This window comes from Hemicordylus capensis, chromosome 5 (assembly GCF_027244095.1).
Source record: "Hemicordylus capensis ecotype Gifberg chromosome 5, rHemCap1.1.pri, whole genome shotgun sequence".
Taxonomy (NCBI): domain Eukaryota; kingdom Metazoa; phylum Chordata; class Lepidosauria; order Squamata; family Cordylidae; genus Hemicordylus; species Hemicordylus capensis.
Window position 1 is genome coordinate 226,026,327 of NC_069661.1, and position 13,091 is coordinate 226,039,417.

Here is a 13,091-nt window from a genome sequence, read left to right on the forward strand (position 1 = left end):
CAAAATCCAAATGTAGCAAGTGCCTTCTTTAGTCCTGTATTATTTATTCTATACATACGATGGTTTTTAAACATGTGTGCTGTAGTAAACTGGCATATAGCTTCCAAAAGGTATATATTATTTGTTTTTGTTTGTTCCCCAAGATTTTGGTTTTAATTTTAAATAATTTTAGATCAGTATTTTATAAACAAGAAGTAGTGTCCACAGCCCTACCATTTTTCTTGTTTGTGTATACTTAGGTGTCACCCTTTTCACGATGATTAGAAATAAATATCGAGCACAAATTTAATCTCTGCTCAGAACTGTTGCTGAACCGAATTCTTTTTCTTCTCTCTCCCTCTCTCTGGAATGTTCTGTCGGGTGAGGATCAACCAGGGTGGGGAGGAAAGTTTTCCAGATCTGGAGCGGCATCGTTCGGCACATCTGGAAGCAGTTTACGCAGCTCTCTCGCTCCACCAGGGCAACATCTGGATTCTGTGCAGCTCCGTCGTCGCAGAGAAAAGAAAACCAGTTCCGAGTAAACCACAAGAGAATCAAAGTATTCTTACAGCAACTACAGAGGGACCATCTAGCCTCTTGCCTTCCGATTTCAAGGGGGATCCCACGAGAGAGGCAGTTTTGGCATGAATGTTTGCAGCGCCGGACCAGCCCGCTACCAAGAGCAGCCGCCTTGCCATTATTTCTTCTGGAGAAATAGTTCCTTCCTAATTGCTGTGCTGCCTATGAGAGGTAAAGCGTTTCATTCTGCAGAAAATATCATAGTCACAGTTTCCTTTTCTGCTCACCCTGCCGCACCCCTTTCGTTCTGTTCTACACACAGCTTTGCCATTTGTGTCTGGAAAGACTGACTGTCAGTATTCAGTAACAGACTTCCAAGTGGTTCAGTAAATGTCTGCAGAGTAGTGAGTTGGCATGATCTCATTTTCCAAAAATGAAAACTTGTTCTTACAGAATTATTCACATATTAAACAAAAAGCAGTGGCTTTTTTAAAAAAAGTAGGTCTCTCAAGTCTTGGACTCTAGAGTTTAGAATCTAGTGCAGGATTTTTGCAGATGTGATTATTTTGGGGGAAAGCATAAGGTTCTTATGGTTTTGATGCATTACAGATGGCAAATGCTACCCAAATGCAGTTTCACACACTAGCGAATTCCAACTGTAGAATTGTTTTAGTTACTTAAAAAATATTGTGTTGGCTTTTCATGCCTGAAAATATAAAATATGTATGTGCTGTGTACTAAAAAGGAAGCTTCAGATATGAAAGCCTTCTCAGAAAGAAGTTAGTCCTTTGTGTGTGGAACAGAGATACACTGGAATCTGGTTGTGAATGCAAGTCTGAGAACAGTGTTCTTAAAAGGTAAGATCTCTGCAGACTGTGATTTAGCAATAAGGGTATTCATTGTTTCAGACATAAGTCATGACAATATTATTATTTAGAATATTTACATACTATCTAGAATCCTTTTATACTGCTTTTCAACAAAAATATCCTCAAAATGGTTTACACAGCAAAGGGAATTATAGGGAACTCACAATCTAAAAATAAACACAAAAGAGAGACCAGCAATAGTCACTTGGAGGGACACAAAAGAGAGACCAGCAATAGTCACTTGGAGGGACTTTATGATAAGGAAAATAGGGATGGTTGTTACTCCCTGCTAAATATAAGGAATCCACAACTTTAAAAGTTGTCTCTTTGCCCAGTTAGCAGGGGATGTATTAATGAATCAGTAGGACAACTATGATTAAATCAAACTTACTTGTGATGAATCAGTGTCAGTGGCACTCTTACGCCTGGACGAAGTACAGGGCCTCCACACCCCCTAGGGGCCCCCAAATCCTCTTTAGTCTGTCCTTGGTGGTGTGGTCATAGGAACATAGGAAAGTGCCATATACTGAGTCAGACCATTGGTCTATCTAGCTCAGTATTGTCTACACAGACTGGCAGCAGCTTCTCCAAGGTTGCAGGCAGAAATCTCTCTCACCCCTATCTTGCAGAAGCCAGGGAGGGAACTTGAAACCTTCTGCTCATCCCAGAGCAGTTCCATGCCCTAAGGGGAATATCTTACTGTGCTCACACTTCTAGTCTCCCTTTCACATGCAACCAGGGCAGACCCTGCTTAGCTAAGGGGACAAGCCATGCTTGCTACCACAAGACCAGCTCTCCTCTCTAGTGTCACCACTGGCCCACACTGTGCCAGGCAGCGAGTGTGATTATGACCTGTGCTGGGTGCTTTAGAGACAGAAGGGGGAGTGGGGTGGGGGGATATGTGAAATGGGAATATGTTAAGTTGTGTGTTGAAATATGTTTCTGCTAATGCATATTTGCATAAATATACTTGTTTTAATTTCTTACATTCTTGTGAGTTCAGTTGCTGATTGTGCTCTCAAGAACCCACAAGTTAAAAATACTGTGTTTCTCATGGGTGTGTGTGTGTGTGTGTGTGTGTGTGTGTGTAAGGGGATGATGCTTAACTTGTTTCCAGCAAGGGGGGAGAACGCCAAAGGCCTTTAGGTCCAGGCTCCAAAATTACCTAGGTGCACCTGCACCTCTGATCAGTGTGGCAAGATTCAACATCATCTTACTGCTCCAGTCACAAAAGCAAACTAAACAATGATTGTACAACATTCAAAATGATAAAACACCATGAAGTCAACAAGTTGCTTGTATTTCTTTGCAAGAAAAGGGGGGTATAGATTCTTAAAACAAATGCACTTCATGTATCTCTTGCTAGTCATGAGATACTCTGGCTGCAGCTAAGACAAATAATGCCACCTTTTATTATTGTTTCTTTCATTGAGTGGAGGTTTGATTTTAGGCTGGGTAGAACAGTTGCAAGCTATTTAAGAACAGGCCCAAGTAATTCATTCCTAACACAGGTGGCATGACGGAAGGAAATAATTTAGGAGACCAGCACACACCCCTTCCATGCAGTTGAGATACAAAGTTGAGATTCATAACTGATTTTACAGTAGCAGCCTTCTGAAACCATAGGTGGTATTGGCAGATAATATAAGGCCATAAAACTGTATTCAGCTCAGTCAAAAAACCCTCACAGCAGCAATGCTACAGTTTAACTAAATGCATCTAGGGTGGAAATCCTATTATATGGGCCAGCACTGTGATATGTCTTTTTCTATTTCAAACTGATCACTCAATATGTTTATATGGCATATACAGATACCCAGTGGGGATAACACAGGATACCCTCGTTTATGTTTACACCTAGTCTGAGTGGGGAGAGAACCCAACAGAGCGACATCTTCCGTCTCTTTATGTGTTGACTTCCGTGTTACATTGCAATTAGAACCTTGCAGTTAGAACTAATTTTACACAGCAAAATTATTGTGCTGAGTGGAACTGTGCTATGGTGGGCTCCTTGTTAATCATGGCTTGCTCTCTCTGTGCAGTGATCCCTTGATTTCTTCACAGGGTGTTTTCACATGCGAGGCTTAAACCAGTTCTTGCATAACTGTCTACAATGCAAATGTAAAATCTATGCTGGCTAGAAGCTGCCTTTAGCAAGCACATGAAGCTGCTTTCTTCCACTGATCTACCTAGTTTCAGATGATACTGGCCCAACCACACACAATAAGGTGTGAACATGCACGTCCTTCCCCACTTCTGGTGTGCCAGGTTACCATTGGTTAATCATGGGTGGTAGTGCTTTGTTCAAATCACCCCCCCGCCCCATTGCTGACATGACAACTACTAGTTTAAACTAGTATTTGCAGCACTTGTAGATTTTGGACAAACAACCACTTCACACAATTAGGCAAGGGCACTCCAGTGAGCCAGGAGAGGGAAGGGCATGCACACGCATAGTGCACACATGTCCTCATCACAGTCAGGCTGGCAGATGAATCAGCATCTAAAATGGCCCTTTAATTGGCAGTAGCTCTCCAGCATTTCAGAGAGGGTCTTTCCCAGCCCTGGCTCAAGATACTGGGGATTGAACTGGGGACCCTCTGGTTGCAAAACAGGTGCTCCTTCAGTGAGCTACAGCTCCTCCCTGCCTTTAAGTTCTCTCCCACATTTTCGATAGGGATGTGCACGGAACTGGCAGGGGCCCATTCGATGGTGGTGGTGGTGGGGAAACTGTAAGGGTGGGAGAAGGTACACTTGCCTCCCTCCCACCACATTTCCCTCACTGGTGCTCTAACCTCCCTGCTGCCCTGTCCTCTCCTCGGACTGGAAGTAACCTGTGTGCATGCGCACATCGGCACATGTGTGCACCCGACTTGCGTGTGCCCGACATGGATGTGAGCGAGCACAATTTTTGCACAGATGCACCCGACGTGTGCAGGTTGCTTCTGCTCACTTCTGATCTGAGGAGAGAACAGGGTGGCAGGGAGGTACTCTGCTGCCCCACCAGACTGGTTTTACAGAGAGTGCCGGCGGGGGAAACGTGGTGTGGGGGGTAAGTGCACCCTCCCTGCCCTTAAAGCTATCCCACCTTTGAACTGGCCGAAACACCGGGTGTTTGAACCTGTTCAGAGGCCTGTAAAAGGGCCTCCGAACTGGTTTGTGCACATCCCTAATTTCCAACCCTAGTGAGAACGTATCTGTGATACTAATAATGCGACCTTGTGTTTTGGAGTTTTACATGTGAAAATGGCTACCATGAACCTTCTTAAATATGCTTCCATGCAGAGAGAGAGAGAGAGTAGCGGATTATAGCCTTTGTCTCAGAGCAAGCTCACATGAGGGAAAGAAATGCTGAATCATCCTTGCTGAGCTTTCTGGCAACGGCTACTCCTAAAACTCTTCTTTACTTTTTGTAGGTTCAAAAATGGCTGCTGCTGCCACCCCTCTTTATTATAGAATTTGACCCTCCCTGGGCTTGGGGTGGAAATCCAAGGGGAAACTCTATTTCTTTTACTATTTGAAATTGAAAAGTTAAAGCGGGGGGGGGACAACCTTCCACATGCAAGCCTAGACAGGGAGAAAACTGATAGCCATTGACCGATTGAGGTGTGTTTTCACCAGTGGGGTGGGGGAAAACCCTTTCCGTTCACCCCTTCCTGAGTTAGAAACCCACTTGGAGAGGCTTTAAAATGCAAAGAACAACAATAGCCAGTTTTATTCAAATGCCACAGACTGTTTCCATCCATTTCTCAGCTTTTAGTTACAGGTAAAATACTCAATAGGTTACAAGATTACTTCAGAAAGCACCCTGAATGATGTTGGGGTGGCACACTTTAAAAATCGTGGTTACCCAGTTGCAAGGAACAGATATGTAGGAAAATACAAAAGCACAATTAAAAGCTTACAGAGTATTTTGCAACACCCTGACTGGATGGGCGAAGGCTAGTGTTTCTTAATTTAGTTACATATGTTACAGGTAAGCAATAATAGACTAGTATCAGAGATATACAAAGCACACACAAGAGAAACAGAAAGTCTAATGCAAAATTTGACTAACAAACTTTTCCTAGACTAAATTTCCCGAAACCAAAGCCCTGGCTTCCTTTGTCACAAAATCCTGGTTGAGGATCAAGCTTCTTGCCCTGCAGAGACATTTTCCTGCAGCCAATCTTCAAGGCCACATGTCCCCCTCTGTACCCCCAGCCAATTCTTCTAACAAAGAAAATCTCCTTCCTCCCAACAGCAGTCTAGGTCCCACCCAGCTGGTGTGCTGATTGGCTGAGCTCTGGAGTTCACCAGCCTGTCAGTCAGGAGGACAGGGTTCACTTCCGGCTTACACTTTAGGGGAGGGGTGGCTGATCACTACAGTGTGTGTCAAGTGTGTGGATCCAGTACCGCTGAGAGTATGTTTTTAGAGTTCCTGCCTATCTATATGGCAGTTGTGAGGTAAATTTCTAAACTTCCCTGCCTATGCATCATCGTCAAACCAAAATAGCACAGCTGGTGCTCAAGTTCACCCCCTCCGAAAGTTGTACCTTCCTTCAGAAGTAGAATCTCAGCCATAAGCACTCAACTGTGACCAAAATAATCTCCAGTTCTGATATACCTCATCAAGACTGAAACTGTTTCAAGCAGGGAGTCAAACCAGTAAACACTTGGGTTCCATTCAGGTTAAGCAGGGTTTTGTTTTGTTTTGTACTTTTTGGTGTCAGACACTAATATTAAAATATGGATTGGTAGGTGGTTCAGACATTTTGAACTAGTTTAGATTCATTGGTTTAGAGTGTTCAAAAATAGGAGGAGGGCAGAGCCAGTCAGGAGAACCAGTGGAAGACAGAGAGAAAGGCACATGAAAAGGTTCAGATAATAAGAGAAGGAGAAACTGATCAGGAGAACTGGCAGGGAGACCAAGGGAGAGTGAGAAAGGAACCCAAATGAGTTTGGGTAAGGAGAGATGGAGGAGTCAGTCAGGAAGACTGGTGGAGAACTGAGGGAGGCAAAGAGGGAAAGCCAAAGGAGTTTGGGGACAGAAGGAGGGCAGAGATGGTCAGAAGAACCAGTGGGTAGGATCAAGGTGGAGAAGGGAGAGAGAGTGGGACACAAACTGAGGAAAGCTAGTGCAGAGAGAGAAGGATGAGTTGGTGGGTTCTGTGCTATTATTGTAGACGTAGGGCCTTTACAACAGAGGTTAGTTTCATGGAAGGTTCTTAATCTTCAAAATGTGTTGCTATTTCTAATCTCTGTTGAATAAATTTGGGAGGCTTTCCATTCAAAATGAAAGCAGGATCTTAATACTCAAGCCTGGCTCTCTAAAATGCTACACACAGATAAAGTGTGTGCATGTTTGTTGTGTTTTAATCTTCTCACTTTAATCTCTTCTTCCATTTTCTCCCTTCAGCAACAGATTTCAACCAAACGAACAGACCACATGGCTTTCTTACGAAAAAGTAAGAAATATTCAAGGAAAAAAGTGAATTTTACTCATGAGGGCCTCCTGTTTGGGACTGAAGCCCAGACAGGAGCCACTGCCTAATGGTGGGGAATAAGACTGCTGAGTACCTGCAGTCCCACCTATGGATGGGTTGTGGTCCATAGGAGGTGGACCATAGAGAGGCATGCACAGAGAGTTCATACATCATCAGTACCTGGGGCTGAGAGAGTTGGAGGGAAGATTCAGGCCAATCAGTGGGGCCCAGGCAAGAGAGCAGGATCCAGTGTTCCCTCTAACAGGGATTCCCAGATGTTGTTGACTACAACTCCCACAATCTCCAAGCAAAAGCCATTGCAGCTGGGGATTCTGGGAGTTGTAGTCAACAGCTTCTGGGAATCCCTGTTAGAGGGAAGACTGGCAGGATCCTGGAGTGTTGCTCCAGCTATGGCCTGCAACTTACTAAAAGCCCCACTTCCATGGAGACCAGCCCTCAGTTAAAGGAGCAGCACTGTTTTTCTGAAGTTGCATCCTAGCCAGCTTTGCATCTCTCCTGCTGTGCTGCCTCCTCTGGGTCTGATATGGGAGTGAAAGCAGGATGCCTCGAGTTAAGGGCATTTTGGGGGTGGAGTTACTGGTTTCTGAGGAAATGCCAAGGAAACATGATCAGGAACAGTGGAGAGGGGAAGCACAGCTCTTCAGGGCTCTTCCTCCTCTTCATCTATGGAGCTCTCTGGAAGAGCGGCTGCTTCTTGGGATGATCCAAGATGAGGTTCTCCCCCATGCTCAGTGGCCTTGAAATCCCAGAAACTGAAGTGATAAAGCAAGTGCCCAAACTCATTTTTTGGTGCAGAAGTATATAGGTCATGGGCCATGACACCAGGTAGTCAATTTTGTGCAAACATGGTTAAATAAAGTAAACAAAGTTAACCTGCATTAAATAATTCTTTTTTTATTATTATCAATCATCAAGTAAAACCATTACTAAGCTGTAAAGTACATCTGTTAGAACAGAAACCCCATGTATTTCAGTAAGATTATTCAGAAGCCTAATTCTACAGAGAGGGCAGATAAACATTTGAAACTTTTCAGGTAGGAAAACTGTACAGGAGGCTATTGGGAAGGAGGAAATAGATAGAGTGATTAATTAATTAATTAATTAGTACATTTATATCCCGCTCTTCCTCCGAGGAGCTCAGAGTGGTGTACATAGTTATTTTTATCCTCACAGCTACCCTGTGAGGTAGGTTAGGCCGAGAGATACGTAACTGGCCCAGAGTCACCCAGTGAGTTTCATGGTTGAATGGGGATTTCAACTTGGGTCTTCCCAGTCCTAGTCCAACACCCTAACCGCTATGCTATGCTGGCAGAAAAAGGGCTAAGCACCTTCTTTCTCTGTGTCTTCTCCTCTCTCAGTTGTCCCTCCCAAAGCACATTTTGTTAAAAAAAAAAAAATTGAGCATAGTGTATAATTATTCCTCCTTGTTGAATTAAGTTTACTAAATAATACTACTGGGATATATGGAGATTCTGTATGGCATCAGGACTTGTATTTATTTGTAGGTAGACAACTGCATTTAATGTTTTAAAATTCCTATTTATTCTGTCTGGCCTTTGAAAAATCTGTATTTAATCAGCTGTATTGGTTTCATTTGAGTGTGTTGTTTTAATAATTTGAGTTAATTTATTGGCTTTGGCTTTTATAGATGTTAGTACATTTTTGTACTAACATAGATATGTTAGTAGTGACTCTAGTCAGGATAAGTGACTTTGACTCTAGTCAGGAAAGGTGACTTAATAAGGGTGTTTCCAGACAAAAATACTGCCTTTAAAAACAGAAGTTCTGCTTCTCCACAGGGTGTTCAGATGAGTCATTAGCCACTGTACAATTTCACAGTGCCATCTGCTGGCCATTTGCTGCCAATCTGTGATGAGGATCAAGTCTTTTGAAACTACCCTAAAAATAGTTTTAAGGCCGTCCAAAAAGACTTGATTTTCATCATGGATTGGCAGCAAATGGTCAGCAGATGGGGATGCAAAATTGCACCATGATAGATTGAAGGGGCAATAACTTAAGTTTTCAAATGGTGCATTTCTCCATCTGGAAACACTCAGTAAATAATGTTCAGTAAAGTCAGTAAATAATGTTGCATATAACATTGATTACTGACTGGCTGTCTTTTCTATTTCAGTTAATCAGATTCTACTGTTCCTTCTTGTTTTGACTCTTTGTGTCATTCTTTATAATAAAGTTCACAAGATGCCATCAATCATGCTAAAGAATGAACCAGGTAAGGACTCATAGTTATTTCTATTTTTTCACTGCCAAGGCTGAATCATGTATGCTCATAATCATTCCCTCTAATGGCAGATATCACATCATGCCACTGTGCCAACCCGCAGGGCAGTGAAATGTGTCCATCCACAGGCAAGGTGGGTGTGTCTGCATACTTGGGGTACTCCTCATGTGTGCCGAAAAATATAAAACAAAAACATACACACCCTCCAGTAAAGGCTGTGCATGTGCAAAGGAACATAATATTAGAAACAGTTAAAAGCTCTGACAGTGACAGAAGTGGGAGAGCAGAATTGACCTTAGGAAGGTAGGAACATAGAGAGCTGCCTTATACTGAGTCAGACCATTGGACTATCTAGCTCAGTATTGTCCACACTGACTGGCAGCAGCTCTCCAAGATTTCAGGCAGGAGTCTCTCCCAGCCCTACCTGGAGATGCCGGGGTGTGAACAAATGCAGTTGTCTACTTTCTGCATGAAAGGATAGAGATGCTCTCCTACTGACCTACGGCCCAATCCCCTAAGGGGAATATCTGACAGCACTCACATGTAGTCACCCATCCAAATCAAAACCAGGGCAGGCCCTGTTTAGAAAGGGAACAATTCATGCTCACTACCACAAGACCAGCAATCCTCCCCTTGGAGGAGTCTGTTTCTCCATTTCTGTTTAACAAAGGAAACCCCCATCTTCAACAACAACAACAACAGAGAGTACTGCTGTATTACTCTGATTGGGAGCTGTGCATCCTCAGTTGTGGGAACCACCCCCGTCCTCCATACAGAAGGGTTTGGGGCTGGCAGTGACTCCCCTCCACTGTATTGTTTGAGTTGAGGGCTGCTCCAGCCGCCGCTGCCACCACTGCCACTGCCACTGCCACTGCCGCCGCCACCGCCGCCGCCACCACCACCACTTCCCTCCTCCAGGGAAATAATTATAATCAAACAAGGGGTGGGGTGGAGGAGGGACAAATGTCCTTGAGCCCCTAAGGGAAAGTGGGGCAACCTGCTGAACGACAGCTTGCTCTTCACTCCCCCCCTTCCCGCCTCTCCAGGGTAGGGACGTAATGGGGTGGCGCAGGGGCCCATCTTCACTTTTTGTCCCATGGCCCAGGTCCAACCTTGCTCCTACACTCCTACTCGCCTTCCAGATATTGTAGAGAAGAAAGCAGGCCAAGATCTTCTAAGAGTTCTTCTTCGAACCGGGCCTCACAGTTCATCCCAAGCAAACAGGAGCCTAGAGCCAGAGCATCTCTTGCTTTCCCTCTCAGTGCTACTTTCTGCACCTTCCTCTACTGCTCTCTTGGTAGCTGACCATACCTCAATCCCAGCTGCTGTATTTCCTTATAGTGACGCTTATTTATGCACAGTGTAAGAAAAGGGCTTGTGCATGTAGTCAAGCTTAATACGGAAATATGGCAGCCAGTACTAACATGGCCACAATCAGGAACAACAGGTATGTGGAACTAGTGACAGACCTATGTGGTAAGTTAGGAAAGGAGTTCCCAAACTTGGCTCCCTAGGTGTTGTGGGACTACAACTCCCATCATCCCCATCTACCATTGTGGCTAGGGATGATGGCAGCTGTAGTTCAATGACATCTGGGGATCTAAGGATGGGAACACCCTGAGTTGGAATCCCCATTCAGTCATGAAACTCAATGGATGACTCTGGGTCTGTCACATATTTCTCAGCCTAATTTACCTCACAGGGTTGTTGTGAGGACAAACATAATCATGTACACAGCTCTGGACTCCTTGGAGGAGGAACGGGATAAAAATATAACAAACAAACAAACGTTAGAGACTTTGTTTGATCTAAGATCGTAAATAAACAACTAAACTAAACATTAGAGACACTGATATTGACTCGCAGCAAATCTCTCCTTCCGTAAAATGCTACCTCAAATCGAATAGGAAACAGAACTAGATGAACTGTATGTACTAACACATGATTGTTGTTGATTTTTCATTAGTTGATCTGGAAAGCCCTGAGGAAATGGAAGACGAAATTCCCGTGGTGATCTGCGCTGCTGCAGGCAGAATGGGGGCTGCAGTTGCCGCCATCAGCAGCATTTACAGCAACACTGATTCAAACGTTTTATTCTATGTAGTGGGGCTAAAGAATGGCATTCCACATATCAGGTAAAATCTACTACTACTACTACTACTATTTATACACTGCTTTCCCCCCAAAAAATATTCCAAAGTGGTTTACATAGAAAAATAAATAAGAAATAAATAATTGTCCCCAAAGGGCTCACGATCTAAAAAGAAACATAAGGTAGACACCAACAATAGCCACTGGAGAGTGGAGGTGCAGCTAGGTAATTTTGGAGCCTGGACCTAAAAGCCTTTGTAGACCGCCCCCCTTGCTGGAGGTCCCCCCTCCGCTGCAAGTTAAGCATCATCCCGCTACACACACACACACACACACACACACACACACACACACACACACACACACACGTTGTGCATGGAACTGGGTGGGGGTGGCTTGAGGGGTGGGGGTGTGCCACTTTAAGGGTGGGGTAGGGTGCACTTACCCTCCCCCCGTTTCCCCCCCTGTCGGCGCTCATTGTCTGTAAAAGCCTTCAGGACGGCAGTGTACCTCCCTGCCGCCCCTTCCGGCAGCGCAATATGGCAAACACACCACCCAGGACAGACTAAAGAGGATTGGGGGGCCTCCAGGGTGTGTGGAGGCCCTGGACTTCGGCCCCAAATTCCAGTGGTAAGAATGCCACTGCCCCAATCCCCACCCCCGCAAAATAAGCATCCTGTGTGTGTGTGTGTGTGTGTGTGTGTGTGTGTGTGTGTGTGTCTATATATCTATATCTATATTTATTTATTTCACCACAGACCCAGAGGTCTGGCCCATTTGTGGGGGGAAAGACTACACAACTGCAAAGGATTCATATATCTTCTTGATCATTCACCACAAACTCACAGATCTTGGCCAGAATCCATTTGCCCCCGCTCAAAAAAGAAAAAAGAAACAGACAACAAGAGAAAGAAAGACTACACAAGTCCCAATGGATTCACATAGCTTCTTGACCATTCACAGACTAATTAGGACAAAACACGTGTTCCTTGCTCCACAGTTCAAACATGAAACCAACTTGGACATATAGTGCATTCGTAAGGGGGGGGGATTTAAACCGCAACACATGTCCCTTGCTTCACAGTTCTCATGCAGACCAACTTGAGCACAGTGCATTTGTAAAGAACAACAACAGTGCTGTTTGTTTATTTAGATATTATAGTTCCACTTTCATTAGATGTGAACTACTCAATGGTTAGAGATAAATCTTTCTGGCAGCTTTACTGCAATAGGGAAAATCTCATTAAAAATCACAAGATTGACTGTTTTTCTTGAAATGAAAATACACAGAGTCCTGCTATCTTGGACTACACATGTGCCCAATTTCAGAACTCTCAGCCTGGCCATTCTGGAAATGTAAGGGACATGGCAAAAGCACTGGCATGTTGCACGTTTTTAATGAAGGCAAAGAGCAGATTCCTTCACATGGAGGTGGAATAATTCTGTCACATGTGGTGGTGGTGGTTGGGCGGAGGGGGGAGGGCTTCAATTCCAGAAGTTGTTGTAATTTTCTGCCATAAAACAAGCCACTTATAAAACATTGACTTTTTTGAAATTTTTTAAAAAATAAAAACATCATTAAAAATCAATGGATTGACCAATCTACTTCAAAATCAATACCCAGAGTCCTGCTAACCTGTCCTACATCTGAGCCCTGTTTCAGAACTCTAGGCCAAGCTCTTCCAGAAATATAAAAAGGGTGAAAAGGGGGGGTGATGTTTACCCTTTTATATGGAGGCAATGCACAGGTTTATCCATATGGGGGTGGAATGATGGTCTGGTGGGGGTGGGGTGGGGGCTTCAGTTCCAGAAGTTTTTGTAATTTTCTGCCATGAAACAAGACACTTATAGGACTTTTGGAAGGTTTTTTAAATTCAAAAAATCATTACAAATCAATGGATTGAC

General features: G+C 44.0%; 1 protein-coding gene across 4 annotated transcripts in view; it reads left to right on the forward strand.

Moving 5' to 3' along the window:
- GLT8D2 (glycosyltransferase 8 domain containing 2) overlaps positions 1 to 13,091 on the forward strand; it is a 23,861-nt gene continuing 10,770 nt past the window's right edge. Inside the window, exons 1-6 of one of the 4 annotated variants that reach the window (XM_053256717.1) lie at positions 1 to 110; positions 366 to 729; positions 1,244 to 1,355; positions 6,766 to 6,814; positions 8,988 to 9,086; positions 11,062 to 11,230. In XM_053256717.1, coding sequence (XP_053112692.1) covers positions 6,796 to 6,814; positions 8,988 to 9,086; positions 11,062 to 11,230 — 287 coding nt within the window. In that variant the 5' untranslated portion in view covers positions 1 to 110; positions 366 to 729; positions 1,244 to 1,355; positions 6,766 to 6,795. Of the gene's footprint in view, positions 111 to 365; positions 730 to 1,243; positions 1,356 to 6,210; positions 6,312 to 6,465; positions 6,555 to 6,765; positions 6,815 to 8,987; positions 9,087 to 11,061; positions 11,231 to 13,091 lie in introns of those variants that run through there. The other 3 variants (XM_053256716.1, XM_053256718.1, XM_053256715.1) reach the window with 3 other exon arrangements.